Source organism: Phalacrocorax carbo, chromosome 6 (assembly GCF_963921805.1).
Source record: "Phalacrocorax carbo chromosome 6, bPhaCar2.1, whole genome shotgun sequence".
Classification (NCBI taxonomy): domain Eukaryota; kingdom Metazoa; phylum Chordata; class Aves; order Suliformes; family Phalacrocoracidae; genus Phalacrocorax; species Phalacrocorax carbo.
This window is the reverse complement of record NC_087518.1, coordinates 21,921,556-21,937,316: the sequence shown is the minus strand read 5'-3', so window position 1 is coordinate 21,937,316 and position 15,761 is coordinate 21,921,556. Positions and strand designations below refer to the sequence as shown.

General features: G+C 37.5%; 1 protein-coding gene across 4 annotated transcripts in view; it reads right to left on the bottom strand.

Moving 5' to 3' along the window:
• ATP2B2 (ATPase plasma membrane Ca2+ transporting 2) overlaps window positions 1–15,761 on the bottom strand; it is a 464,757-nt gene that overhangs the window by 198,499 nt on the left and 250,497 nt on the right. For all 4 annotated transcript variants that reach the window (XM_064454232.1, XM_064454233.1, XM_064454234.1 and 1 more), the window contains exon 4: window positions 13,218–13,712. In XM_064454232.1, coding sequence (XP_064310302.1) covers window positions 13,218–13,416 — 199 coding nt within the window. In that variant the 5' untranslated portion in view covers window positions 13,417–13,712. The remainder of the gene's footprint in view (window positions 1–13,217; window positions 13,713–15,761) is intronic.

The following is a 15,761-nucleotide window of genomic DNA, read 5'->3' as shown; positions in this document are numbered from 1 at the left end:
AAGCCATTTCCAATCAGTTTTAGTTTTTGTACATGTAGTGTAATGGATAAGTAGATTACTTATCAGGGCAACAGTTCTATCATTATTGACCGCTCACACCAACGTATGCAGTTATTCAATAACACAAGAAAACATGGGTTATTTGTAATATGAATCAATGCCTTCTAGAGATTACATATATATGAGCAAATCTATTATGTTTGCTACTTATAATCTGCTAGAATGCCACTTTCTCAAGGCAGGTGTGCTAAACTGATCATCCATCTCTCCTAACATGCATTGCATTTTCCTAACAGTTCAGAAGTGAGGATCTGTGACCAGCTTCCTCAGGCTCTGCTCTCCATGCCCTCTTCCATGCCCAGAAGGCTTCAAGGCCCCTCCTCATGAAGATCTGATCCTCTTTCTGAAGTAAAACTAAGCAACTTTTCAGAAAGCTCCTGTACATAACAATAATTGTTTTGGAGATTTTTTTCTGGTTTCTATTATGGTAAAAGTAGTGAAAGAGATAATTTTAAAATATATACCTAACCAATGGAGTGAAAATCCTAACAAATTACTTAAATAACGTAGGACAGCTGCACTGGGAATTCCCCTTTTGAAGGGGGATTTTTTTCTGGTGTGAGGCACAGCAACTTCAGCAAATGGAGTTTAAACCCATTCCCCCCAGAAGACAAGAAGTACCAGTCAAAGGTCACTTTGCTTGTATGACTACACATATTCTAGGGATTTTGCTCACATTGCAACATCAGCAAGAAGCATAATTTTATTCCAGTCAGCCAGCACCAGTCACTTGTTAATCCAACAAGGCTATCACAATGTTAACAGACAGTCCCAGGCAGGTAAGGCATGCTAACAATTTTTAACAATAGAATGAACTTCTGCAAAATGTTTCCAATGAAGAGAGGCTTAAGTCAATTCCTCTCCTTCCACTTCCCAAATTCAAATGAAGCTGCCAAAAATGTCTTCTTCACCTTCAATATCATGGCAACCTCATGCAACTGAATCCTTTAAGACATCTAGGAAGACTGAAGAATTCCCCCAGATAAAATTCAGGACTTTTAAACAACAATGCAAGATAAACTGTTCAACATAATAGTAAGAGAGGAGGAAGGGCTCACTAAATCATGGCGAAACAGTGACCCAATCAAACAAGAAATCTAGGGGATACCAAACTGGGTCTCAGGTTCAGGACATTAATTTAAAATTAAAATTCAGTTTGCTGTCACTACATGAACATGACTAGATAGAAAAGATGACAGTCTTGCAGAAGTGCTTGGTTGATTCTCCAGGGAAGGATACCAGCTGTCATCCTCATACAGTAAATAGCAGCTGCAAGTAACTCATAAAAGCACGGCTGGCATCATCCCTCAAGGCACATTTCACATCCATATAGTAAGGTGAGGTGTCCCTTGTAACAGCTGCTGAGCAGGGGAAGATTTATAGGAGAGAAGAGCAGAACAGGAGAGAAGCAAAGATTTTAACATCCAGGAAATGTTATTGATTGCCACTGCACAGCAAGAACCAATACATTTTTCTCCATAATTTTAAGCTGCTAACTGGAGCAATGTTCATGTCAGCATCAATACCTGTGGAAAAGTGGGGCAGCAGAAAGCACTGCCAGCATCTCATGGCACAACATGCCACGCTGATATCCTTGTTAAATAGGATTAACATCAGGAATTATAACTAACGGGGTGGGGGGGGGACACGACACCAAAAAAAAAACCCATACAAAAACCACCCATACAACACTATTTTACACTATTTTCACCTTAAGAGTGTTTGTATGTTGGCAATGCTAAAACAGTTATCATTATAAGAGTTATTTTTAAATCATTTCAAACCTTCCAGATCTTTTACCATCTCTTCAGGGTTGAAGAAACAACAACAAAAAAGTCCCTATTCTTTCCAAGACATTTATTTAACATTCAACACAAGTGTTAATACAGGCCTATTCTCAGCTTGTATACAGTATTTTTGAGAAGCAGTGCACACAGATGTTAATGAACTGGGTGCATTCTTTTTCCTCTACTGAGAGGTCACATTAAAACAGTCAATAAGACAATTTGAGCTTAATGACTTCAGCCATCTTATATTTCATATTTAAGCAAATTACTTCAGCTACACTATAGCATTACAGAAAAACAAAATAGTGAAGTATTTATACCTTTTTCCTTAGCTATCTTGTAAGTTTTAAAAATTTATTTGTAGAGTCCTTCAGCACCTATAGCTTTGAAGCATCAGTGACTGACAAGGCCAGCACCCGAAACAAGCAAAGTTAACTTCCTAGGGCCAGCTACAGCACTCATGTAATAGCCTCATATAGCACTGTATTGCTCCTGTTTGATGTGCCCATGATACTGGTAATCACAATAATTTACTTCAATGGTTTCCTTCAGCATATTATTTCTTAAGTCTGAAAAGCAATTTTTCTGAACCCTTAACTAAGCATGCTGTTCTGCAATTAGTTTCACATCTACTCGATGTACGTTAATGAACCAACAGACAAGGTCAGCTCTGTCAGGCTGCCCCTGCACCTGCTGAATGCAACTGCTCAAACTCACTGACTTGAGAAAACAATAGAACAAAGGGTTCTATGAGATGTGTACAAAGTCAGCAGGTGAGCACACCTTAACACTTGAATAGTTTTCCAAATTTACACCAAACTTTTGTAGAAAACAGTGGTGCCTTTAAAGTCTTTTGAGGTTTTTCTTTAAGTAAAAGCTAGACAATTTGCATAGTGAAAATAATAGGTTCTGACTTTGGCCAGAATCTTCACTGCTGTTTTACCCTTTTAATCAATTACAACTCACTAACAGGAGTGATTTTCACTAGGACAGTCATCTTTATGCGCTTCAAGGTTTTCATGGGCTAAGAGTCAACTGCGGGACTACAGTTCAATAAAAGGCATTTGTTTTGACTGCAGTAACGCAAGACTACAAATGTCAAGCTGGATGACCTCTGCTATCCATGCAAAACCATGCAACAGTCATGACCCTACTGGCAAAGTAGAATGATGATGTAATGTAACAATTCTCTATTACTCTAGGGCTTTTTTTAAAATGAATGCAAAAACGCTTCAGCGTGTAAATAAAAAGAAAGAAAAAACGAACCCAAAACCAACAACAAAAACCCCACTACCCACCAGTGGCTCAGAAAGGCATCATCATTCCTCATAAATTCAGACCCTGTGCCAACGAAAGGGTGGGGGCCATCACACAACTAAAGCGGACACAGTGCTACAACTTGCCACTTGAAACTGCTAGAAAAAAATGTGAAAAAAGTACAAGTAGATTTGTTGTATTGTTTAAGCAAATAATTAACTGAGGTGCCTAGAATAATGCTTATGATAAGTATTAAGATTATAACTTCATAGCTGCACTGTAATTTTAGAGCATTGCCATATATTTGTCTTCCTGCATTAATGCTGCCATGATCTTGAATGAACAGTAGTCAGCCTATAGCATCTGAAGAGCTAGGCCCTCATCTGTGAGGTCAAAGTGAAATTCTGCTGCAGTTAATAGGATACTTATTGAATGCATTAAGAAAATTCTTCTCTCATATTCTTTTGTAACTACTTAAAGGACAAGCTCTGCTCTCAAGCACAGCTGTAAAGAAGTGGGCTGTTCCCTATTTTCCCTCATCTCCAATGCTAACCAGAAAAAAGAATCACGACAGCTTTTTAACTACTCTATAAATTTGTCCATTTTCCTTCCTACTCTTCATTTTTTTCAGTCTTTTTGTACTTTAGAGGACTATACCTAAACTGCCCTCATACTGAAAAAGACGGTTCCTCTCTGGGAAGCAGCGGGGAGGAGAGACTGGCACAAATGCAAAACGAATAATCAAAGGAGTAGCACAGCCCATGGAAGATCAGGTTTTTAAGTCTCTTAACAGAATTGACTCAGCTTACAATCCACACAGGAAAAGAATATCTGTAGTCCCTGAAGAATTGCATTTGAAAGCAAAGAGGAAACAAGGACTACTAAATGCTATTGTTACAGAAGTAGCAGCTACATACACCCAGCTATTTCTATTATGCAACAGAAATAATCTGCATTTCATAGAATCTGTGGTTGGTAGAATTGGTAGAATCCAAATTCTGGACTGGCAATAAGGACAGACCATTAAAATGCATTGTTTTACCAGCTCCAAGGCAAGGGCAAGGAATGGGATACCTAATGAACATTCAGAAAAGAAGATGAAAAGAAAGTTACAATGCCATGGTGCAAGCTATTCCAGACCATGTCATTTATCATCAGTGAAAATAGGGGGTTTTATGTCAGAGGTGAAAATTGGTTTTTCAAGATGTATGGGGAGGCCTTATTTGTCTTTGCACCTTTTGGGATCTGCAACTGCAAGTGTTTTCTAGAACACCTCGAGCGGTGTGGAAAAACATCACTGAGATAGAGTAGGAATAATTTCTAGAGATACTTAGAATGCAAGTCAGAAACTGTGAACAGATCACATTGAAGGAAACCAGTACCAACGAAATGTAGTTATGTTTGTCTTGGAAGCACAGTGAGTTGACTGCCAAAAATACATCTTTGGCTTTACTTTCCACTCACCTCACCTTTCTAAATAACAAGCATGTCAACCACCATCAACCTTTGACTTCTTGGGAAACAGATGGAAACAGTAAATTTTGTCAGCCTAGATTTGATGGGTAAGTAGCAAATGCAAAAGGGGACAGGAGGCAGGAAATCATTACTGCATCTGACACTGTTCTTATCTCAAGCCTGTTCATATTAGTTTTTGCAAAATAAAAATGACCAATCAGTCATGCTAATTCCACTTGCAAGGCTACTGAACTTAGACTTGCATATTGAAAGCCGCTGTCCCAGTGACAAGACTTTTCAAAACTTCACCCAAAAACTTCTTTATCTTTCAAAAATAACAGAATCCTCTCTCATGAAAGGATATAAATGCAATGCTGAATAAAAAAAAACATTTCAAAATTTCAATGATTGCGAGGAATGGCACTGTCACCTTCTGGCCAATCAGAGATGATCCTTCCAAAGATGTTAGTAGCAAAGTTCTCCAATTCCCATGGCTCAGCTGGAAGCAGCATCGCTGCTGGTAGGGACACCTGGGAATGCCTCATAGCGATGCAGGTACTTGTTTTGTCTTTAAATTTTTAGGTGGCATTGTAAAGGGAACATTTCTTCCACCCCTGTGTCAGCTAAGACAACTGATTAAGGGCTGTGCTCCTGTGTTTCCTCTAGCAGGGCCAATCACAAAAGGATAAAACCACTGCATGTCAACTGCTTTCATAGGACACTGACAAAATAAGACAAAAAAACCCCTTCACTCTCTCTGATATACTGTAAAGACAAAGCTTAATTTCATCAAGGGCAAACTGGCTACATCAATTGGATTATTCCTTTGGTATAATGGAGTTTGCTTTCTTCCTGCAGCTTTCTGAAAACAAGAACAAAATGAAGATAAATCAGCTCTCGCTCAAGACTGGCACGCTATATATATTTATGGATTTCTAAGGGCTGCAATACAATAGCAACAAGGTATTCATTACACAATATTTTCTTTTTCTCTGCAGTACTGTTACTCTTATACAGAAAATAGGCGTGCTTTGCAAAGGAAAGGCTGCAACATAGCTCAGCAGCAACTCCACACTTTCCTCCCTTCAGGTCTGTCTTTACCATCACTGATAAAACATACAGCTTTTCCTTTACCAGCACAGAAGCCACTTTGATACATGTGCATGAAAGCGCCCAAAACAGAATACCTTTTTGATCCTCCAAGCAAAAGACTAATTGCCTTTTTCTGAGGGAGCACCACTAACGTAATCCTACTTCGCAATTTTGACAACTGACGTAACTGCGAGAGTTTATGAAATCTAAAAATTACCTCCCCCATCATTATGTACACTGTTGCTATTAAGTTAAAGATCTGGCTTAATCTTTTTTCACACAATACATGAGCTAGTTATGCCAACATACTCAAACCACTATTCCTAAGGATGGGATTACACATTTATCAACCATACCATATAATGGCAACACTTTCCATCACTTATTTTGTAAAAAGCAAATGGTTTACTGTATTGCATCATTGTATTTAGATCAAGGAGAAAGCTGTGGCACAATATATTATGGCAAATGTTAACCTACGATAACCTTTTTAGAAAGAGGGAAAGAATTACTTAGAAGTTCCTGGGTCAGACTTTCTTTTGACTTACAATGCATTGTAATTGAGCTAATTAAAATGAACAAACATTAGACCTGTGCAAAATAGGTGCAAAATCTCACACTTATTATTCTGTTCATCTAAATCTGAGGTGCAACAGCAGAATGCACTTCTGTAGTCAGTAAACATTGCCTGCATGTATTTAATGTACTGTTTTAAAGGGAAGGGGAATTCAGTTTGCATGAAAATATCCTCCTTTCTAAAAGTATTGCCCCTGCTAAAGTAAGAAAATCATTGAAAGGAAGACAATCTCCTGGGTACTCACATAAATAAATCGGTACTGGCCTCAGAAAAACTCTGATGCTACGTAATACAAGAGGCAGAAGACATTAACTTCCTTTCTTCCTTTCCTAACCGTACTTTAAAGCAATGCTGGTTACACATTGAGAAGCTTTTTGCAAACCATTTAGGATTCTCAAATGAGCAGGTGATCTAGCTTATATTTATTTTAAAAGCTTCATGGGGAAAATGCATCATGCAGTACTTCTCCAGTTTTCTACAAGGAAATGAACAAAGCCAAAGTAAATCGGCAAGTAGCAGGACATGCCAAAAGCCAGAAACAAAACGAGCAATGAAATTGTACTTATCACTTAGAAAAATCTAAGCCATTCATTTGAGATACTTATGTTTGGGTAACCTTTGGAAGAATGTTTGCTGTTCCATTACACAAACAATGGAAATATTAGATAAGGAAAATAATTGCAGTTGCCAAGAATGCTCCATGCACTCCTCTCTCCTTAAACATGTAGATATTATTTTATGGATATATAACATACCGTGGACAGCAGGAATGTCAAATGTACAGAACCATTTCATCTAACCCCTGAGTTTGCATGGGTCCCAGAAATGTGGTGCAGAAATCCCTGAATCAGTACATCTGCATGGCACTGTGCTGATACACCCATAAATATATAAAAATATAACAGCCAACTTCAACAAGCATGTTATATAGGACTTTGAGACAGTACTGTATGCCAAAGCAAAACTCCATGCCTCACATGAGTTATTAACACAAAACTATCTAGCCTAGATTTTTTCCATCTGTTCACAATCTTGAAAGACCTACTATGACAATGGTGTTTAAATGTGAACTTGGGTCAGACCCAGCATTTCCCCACAGAACAGAGCTGCAAAGAGCCAGATAAATAATAATTGCGTCAGCGCTTTTCTCTAGAGTGAGAGAGTGGGGGTAGAAGAAACCCCGGGGCGCAGACAGGGAAGGAGCAGAAGCGGAGGCCCCTGGGTGCACCCTGTGTGTCCCTTCCTGTGCTTCCCACTGGTCCCAGGGAGGCAGGCACCGTTCCAGCTTTCCCAAGCATGCCGCCAAAGGTAAAGGCAGTACAAATCCATCTGTGGTACCCATCAAGGGGATTAGCAACTGCAACAGTAACTTCAAAATGAAGGAGCAGCCAGAACCGGCCTTCCTTCTTAGCTAAGGGGCCTTTCCCTGAAACAGTAACTTTGCAGAGCACTGCTCTCCAGGAGCAGGTGGAGGCATTCGGAGGGGTTTTGTGGAGACCCAAGTGGGTCAGCAAAGGCAACAAGTGTTTATTGAAGTGACTACAGAAAAATGTTATCACAAGTTCTTACAAGCTCAGCCATGCTTCACGCTGCATGAATAACTAGGTGAAATATGAGTTTAAAGTTTGTTGGTGTTTCTAATCCCATGCAAGGTAGAAGAAAAAGCGTTGCAAAATGCAACCCTTAGAGGCCTTTGCCATGACAACACTGAAGGCTTTTTTTCATGGGGAAGGCTGTTTTCATTGTTTAAACCAGTCCTTCCATGTGGAGAGAACATGTACAAATAAGGACTAGATGTGTACTTGCAGTCTGGCATCTGGCCTGGGTGTGCTGGCAAATTGGCCTGAACTACAACTTATGTTTTGACAGCACAAATAAGGATGAGGAATTAGCATGGTGATCTAGAGGGAGGATGAGCAGGTTTTCTTTTACAGTGCTTTTAAGATGCTGCTTTGAAGATTTCCAAAGTCCTTCAGCTCAGCCTTTTTCTACAACTTTAAAAAACTACTTTAGGAGAGCTGGCAACATAGCTTTAAGAAAAAAAATCATTTCACAAGTAGAATAATATTTATCCTTATCTTGAATTTAAAATAATGTAAGAAAATCTTGAACTTATACATAATATTTGATGGCTTATGCATGATTAAGTGTATTCTTTTAATAACAGCTAAAATGATGCTATTATCAATTTCTTTACTTTCATAAACTGTTTCTGACAGTGTGGTTTTATAGATTTCAATCTCTGGCAATCCATTACTTTCTAGTTCTATTTTAAATTTCTATTTGTCTGAATCAAGTATCTTTCATTCTTTCCTCAATTTGTTGCTTAATTCTTTACATGTCTGTATCTTAACATGTAACAACATAGTGCTGTACCTAACTGAAATTCAGTATGTACTAGTAACATGAGCTTCAAAACAGAATATTAAGTTATTAAAGGTGTATTTTTATAGAAACAAGCTTGAGGAACCAAAACTAGTGCGTATTAGAAGCAACTGGTTAATTTTGTTGTATTCAGTCTTTCTTCTACGATTCTGTAAATCATCTTTTGCCTCATAGTTAAAATTGTGAAAGGCTTTTTAGACTGTAATAATAAATAACAACGATGTAGGTGTAGTTGGCTTAATTGATACTCAGTCCATATCTCCTATATAACAAACATGCATTTGAAAAGAGAAAGTAACTTTTCTTGTATCTGTCTTAACTAAGGGCAGTTATGGTGATTAGAAAGTCAACTTCTACACTAGCAATATTATCAGTTAGCAGTTAATTGATACTTTCTCTTGCCATGAAGCCTTATTACAGTATCCTAAGAGAACTACTAAAAAAAAAAAAAAAAGGTAAAAAAACCCTTGCACTTTTCGTATTAAAAGTAGGTTCTGCCAGCTCATGTAATAATGTCACATCTGAAATGTTCTCACACTCCACCAGACCATTTCTAGAAGCTTAGCCCATAGCGTATCTACTAAACACCAACAGAAAAAATTCCCTATAGTGCTGTAATGTTATCACCAATGCTGAACATCATCTGGAGCTGCTGTTTCAGGCCTGATCACAGTGATATCACCACAGGAAAAACTTTTTCTTTGTATAAAAATGAAAGAAGCATCATTATGCACAGCTTCACTTTTTACGCACTTTGGAAATTACTGCATCCCAGTATTTTAAGCAAGAAATCATGGAAGTTAATTCATTAACTTATTCTTATAATGAATAAACAATTTTGTAATATGAAGGGAATGTAGATGAAAAACAATGTAAATTAGTGCATACTATATAAAATTGGGAGTAAAATACAGATAAGCACTGGAAAGAGTAGATTCCAGTCTCATTTGGTATTCATCCAACTAACTCATCACAGTTTATCAGCTGTCCTTTATACGGTATCACTAATGCTCGAGTGGGCCTCAGAGGCTCAGATTGCATGGAAAATTATACAACTGTCATCACACCTCTGCCCAATGGGGGATTCAACGTTGTTTTGCAAAATGACAGCTAGATCCTGATTATTTTCTGTATTACTAGATTAATGAAAGTGAAACTAATCTGAATAAAAATATTTTTAAAGAAAATTCAAAAGAAATTTAAGGAGACACATATTTATATTTTTTAATATAAAGTATTTCTGTAGATTTGGGGATGTTCTTTCTATAAACGCTTAAATGATAGCTTTTCATTATAATACAATCACTTTAATGCAGGAAATCCCTTAGACATAACTGAGAGCTGGGATCCACACTGCATCTATAGTTAGAAAAATTATCAAAGAAAATTTAAAGGAGAGACTGAAGCCTTGTAATCCATAAGAATGTTATTAATTCATTCAGCATGCAAATATTATTCTACTCAACATTCAGCAGACTTTTAAAGCTCCACACTGATTAATACATGAGTTCAGAAAACACTGGTAAGTGTATCTTCACAACAGTATAAATAACATTTAAGTTATTCATGTATGCCTTACCTTGAGAAATTCAAGGCCTTTAAAACAGAGCTTCAAGAATGTACTTTTAGTATAAGTGATTGATTCTACCAGTCCATAGGTGGTACATCAAATATTAACATGGGAAATGAATTGCTGAGTAAACTCTGAATTAATTGCTACTACTTATTTTTGAAATAATAAGTCAGTAAATTCAGATTAGACCACATTTTACCAAATTATAATGTGCCTGCTTCCAGGATTCATTCTCTTCCTCTGTTCCAGTAACTACTTAAACCATAACCCACAAAATTACAAAGATTTTATGAAAATAAATTCTGAAAGAGCTATGAAGAACCAAATTCTACGTTCAAGTCCTTTTTCCTGTTTAATTCATATTCACCCAGGGCTGCTTCTCAGCTACGAGTTTATTAGGTTTGTTGAAAGCAGTAGTGCCCTGCAATAATGCTTATTCTGTTATTCCTCTTAAAACTGTGTAAAATGTGCAGCACTCCAAACTATAAAAAATAGTGGAAGTTCAGTTAACTATGCTTCACCAAAAAAGAGGCTGGTTGGAAAAGTGATTTTCAGCCATAGTGGCAAATTATGGGATTTCATAAAGATATGCAGTGGGCAATCCATGGTCTGTTGCAAATACCAAAAGATAAAACTCTATGGGAGCCTCCACTATGTACATCAATAATTTATTTGTAAATCATCTCTACTTAATGTTAAAATTCTATTTCCATATAAGAAACTATTATTTCCTCTAAGAATAGTCACATCTTCAAGAATAACCTCTTCATTGTATTTTAACCTTTTTGTTGTGTTTGGATATAAGAAAAGCAATGGCTAGGGACTTACGTTGAAACATATGCTTATATTTGGCATATGTCTTTGGAGTTTTTCTATTAAATTCTTATGGATATTTTCCCTCAAATGAAAATTTCTGAGTTTGACATATTTCAGAAAATATTCCTGCCTAAAATGATTTTTCCAGGCAAAACAATTAAAAATAAGATGGCAACTCAGTGTGACTGGGAATTCCCATTATGTGATCTAATTTAAAATTAAAACCCAGCAGAGTCTTCATGATCCCAAGGCTATGCTGATTGCCATTTGAAGCTGGAACCATTTTTCCCTAATGCACAAGAGATGAAGTGCACGTAAGACTTAGAGGAAAGTTACCTTATCTAAGTATCAGATATAGATTTACTGCTGGAGTCAGCATGCCACACTGTTTGGATCCATATGCTCTGTTCCAATATGAGGAGTTAAGTTTCCCTGATGTCACAAATTGAACAGATAATGCAATTAACATCTCCTTTGAAGTTCACATTGACCAGGTAACCACAAGAATGAGTTGGCAAAACTTTACTGAAGTCACTGAGGTAATCTCTGCTCAGCCAGACTAAGCCTTCAGCTTTGACATTCTATAAACTGCCGAGGGGTATCTAAGATGCTGAACACCTAGCAGGATATTTATAAATCAGTATTTATTCTGACATGCAAATACAGAGGTCCTGCACTTCTGTCTGGAATTCCCCAGACATGTCAGGGATATATCAGAATCACTGCATATTCTCTGAAGAGTTGATGCTCTTGTGTGCAACAGCTATTAAGCTACTCTGAAAGACTGACGGACATCTGGGAGCGGCAGGGTTTCATTTTCCTACCTCAGTACTCCTATGGAGAGCAACCTCCAGGTACAAAAAGAGGTCCTCTTTGAAGGGTCCGGTATTTGGGCAAGACTAGAGAACGGGAGAGATCTGTTACAAGATGTTCCATTTGCCACTAGTTACCCTAGAATACAAGATTGCACATGAATGCTGAAGCACTATTGGAGTTTGCTGCTCGTTTTAATATTGAATTAGTTTAATAATCCTTTGCTGAAAAGGTACTGTTCACAGCTTTATGGTTTAGAATATTTAAACAATACTGAGACTGTATAGGATCAAGTGCAGGACCATGAAAAATTTACTTGATGACTAGGCATTGATAGCTGCTCCTTTGGGACTCTTCAACTAGTGTAATTTATAATATCACACTATGTGATGCTACAATTGACATGTTTGTGATTATACCCGTAATTCAAGACTTTCAAGAACTTAAACAGGAGGTAACTAAATGTTTGTTTTTTTAAAAAGGAGAGACTGGAATAAAGCCAACAAATCTATCTTCTTGAAAAAGAAAATAACTTAAAATTAACATCTTGGCCAATTTACAAGACAAGATAAATATTATAGACTCAAAGATTGTGTAATTTCCCTAAGTGTTAATATTCCTTGGAGATTAAAATACAGTGATGAAAATAGAATTCTTAGAATTAAATAGAATGTTATTTGCACTAAAAGAGAAAGAATTGGTGAACAGGAAACTTGTATGTGGAGAAACAACCCACCATTGTCCATGTTTTATGGGGAGATATTTGGGATGAGTGTTGAGAACTAGACTAATTACTGATGATCAGGTAGAGAACTCCAGAAACACTTGGAAGAATAGATACTGAAAAGTTATGACGGTATTATTCAATGTAAGAAAATGAGAAGTTTAATTATAGATACAAAAGAAATCCAACTAATAAAAGCATTGATATAGTCATATATTGATAACTTAAGCAAAACTATCTATAGTAATACAGTAAGTCAAGATTAGTAACCACTATACATATATTACACATTGACCTACAAAATAACATGTTGTCTATCTCAAAAAGGCATTTCATATTCTTAAGATGTCTAAATACCTAGAAGCAAGCAGTTTGCACTTCTTACTCCCAAAAGCATATATGTTAAAGCCTCTCTATAATGCCATAAAACAGGTGCTGATACTTTGCTTTTTAAGGAAGAATTAATGCATAAATAGCACCTCTTTTATTCTCATGCTAGCTTTAGCTATAACTAGGCTGCTTTTATCTTCTTTCTCTAAAGGCTCTTCTGTTTTACTATTGTTGGGAATAATGGCAGCACCACGAGAATTGTGTTCAGGCTTGAAACAAAACCTCTTTCACTATCCAGAAAGCACCTATGCAAAGTCCCCCAATTCAACTGAACAGAAATATGCTTACCTTCTGTTGGTGATGTCTTCAGATGTCTGCAGAGCCCCTCTGTTTCCCCATATGTCTCTTTAATTTTTACCACTGCTTCTGTTCCTCGAAGTTCCATGAGGGAGCGCAGTTCTTGCAGTGTGCACCCAAACTCTCCTGCATGGTTGGCCTCATTTCTTTGGTTCTTGGAATAAAAATCGCTATTTGTCATGTCACCCATTGTTGCTGATTATATTGCTCCACTCGTTAGAGTTGATACAATCTTAAAACTGTTTAAAAATTGAAGGAAATTAATCTTGAATTTTAAACTAAGAAATTAAAAATAATCCAGTGTTTGTCCAGCAAGCGACGTGGAGAATGCCCCTGGTGTGCAAGGTGTCCTTGACTGTCCTTGACTGACTAATAGTCTGCAGAACGGCTGTTTTCAAGGCTACAGACCAGCTCCGCTCCATTCACCACTTTCCATTATGCTGCACCCAAGCTGTAGAATCTACATGGTCATTTCTTCCTCTAGACCTTTGGGAATAAACAGAAAGGACTCATTACAAGAGTGAGCAATAACGTTTTAAAAAGGTGATTTGACATTTATTCTATTATTGCAGTTTGACTTGTCATATAAGAAAAGCTATGCAGAAACACTGTACATATGTCAATATAAAATTCTGCAGGTAGTCAGTGGTAGCATTGACAACAAGGATAACACTATCTCTGTCTTAGATAAAGCTCCCTACAGCTAAAGCACCAACAGCAGTGTTGCTTACTTTAATCAAGTCCCAAGAATATCCGCTAAATGAGATGGCTCATGAATATTAATAAGAAATTGGTCCAGCATGCTAGATGCACCTCCAGTATGTGGTCTGGTTCATACAGCCACGTCAATCTTTCATCTGACAAGAACAAAGACTCTCTCATAACGGCTACAGGTAACAAAAATCAGTTAAACTACTAGTTTTCTTAATGGGTTAAAGCAAAACTGGTTTTCAGCACAAGGACAGTAAAACTGGTGGAAAAACTAGAGCCAGCATTACAAATTCAGAATATATTTACACACAATACATCTTGCAGCCTTGCCTTCTGTGACAGTAAGCATACCCCAAAAAAGAGAACATTTGAGTGTTTTGGTTTGAACAGCCAGAGCTAGGTCTCATGTAAGTACGGCAGCTGTTGGGTCGCTTTCCTTCAGCACTGCCTGTGAGCCCACTTGCCAAGAACCTGCACAGCTTTGCCTTGACAGCTAAAAACGTGCAAGCGTGGAGCCAACATACACACACGAATACATATACATGGAGGGGGCTGGGGGTGGGTGGGTTTCTTCTTTTCTTTTTCAACCATGTGCAGTGTTGAAAGAGTCCCATTGGGACCATCTGGGAGATAATTACTTGCTAAAACCAGCCTTTAAAACCTGTTTCCCCTTCCCACATTCTAATGAAGTTGGTTTAAATGCTGCTAAAACCAGCTATTATATATTGCACAGAGTTTCAACAGAGAGTAAATATTTCTTTTTTGCCTCAAAGCAGGTTAGTGTATGCACATTGTCTAATCTACAGGTCTCAGAATAGTTTTCTCATAATAAAAAAGATCTTTAAAAAGAACACCATCAGCCTAATGAGCACCAAAGCCATCATAGCCAAAGTGCATATTTTGAACTTTCTAGGTACAGTAATACAGAGCAGAAATTAGTACAAGGAGGATCCCAAAGTGTTTCAAGACCCAATTTCATATTTGTGCAACAATTTTAATTTCCTGACTACATACAGTCAACTCAACACATAAGCTTGGTGTTTCCACTGATCTAACTGCACCGCCATTGCTCTGCATGCGAGAAAGATCAGGCCTACTGTATGCATTAATTCCTCTTTGCCCACAGTGATATTATCTGATTTGGAGCTGTCTAGTGTAACTTGCTCAATTAGGCGAACTGAACCTCTACCAGCCCTCTTATTCACAGATTAAAACATTCCTTCAAATTCAGGGGTGGGGTGAAGGGTACATGTGAAGCAAAGTACCAAAGTTTCACTAAAATGTTACAGAATGCAATTAAAAGAACAGCCAACTACTGCATCCTTCTTCTACCCATCCTATTTATTGACATATATTCTAGTGCTAAGAACTTCTACCAACCTTGCTTTTCAAATTCACATGAAAAGAACAACTTCAGCACAAAATGCAGCTTGCAGTGAGCAATAAAGAGAAACTGGAAGAGTAATTAAAAAGGCCTTTTGTTTGCCAAACAATAGCCAAGGAGGAGATATTCTGCTCTGTCAACACTCAACTTTCTATGCTTGCATGCAGGGCAGTGTTCACAATATCAGTTCACCTCTAGATAATTCCCCATGTAAAGCATGCAGAAAAGACCTTACTCACTATTGCTTTATCTGTTTTTAAACAGGATGGATCAGTATTCTGAATAGAAATAACATAAGCCTGTAGCATTATTTTGAAAGAACTGCAGGACGGAAATGTCACAGATGTCCAGTAAAACACACTTCATCACAAGAGGCACTGAATCACTGCAATCTCCACTGGTGATATGCCTCCCTCCTTTCCTAAAATCAGCATTTCAGG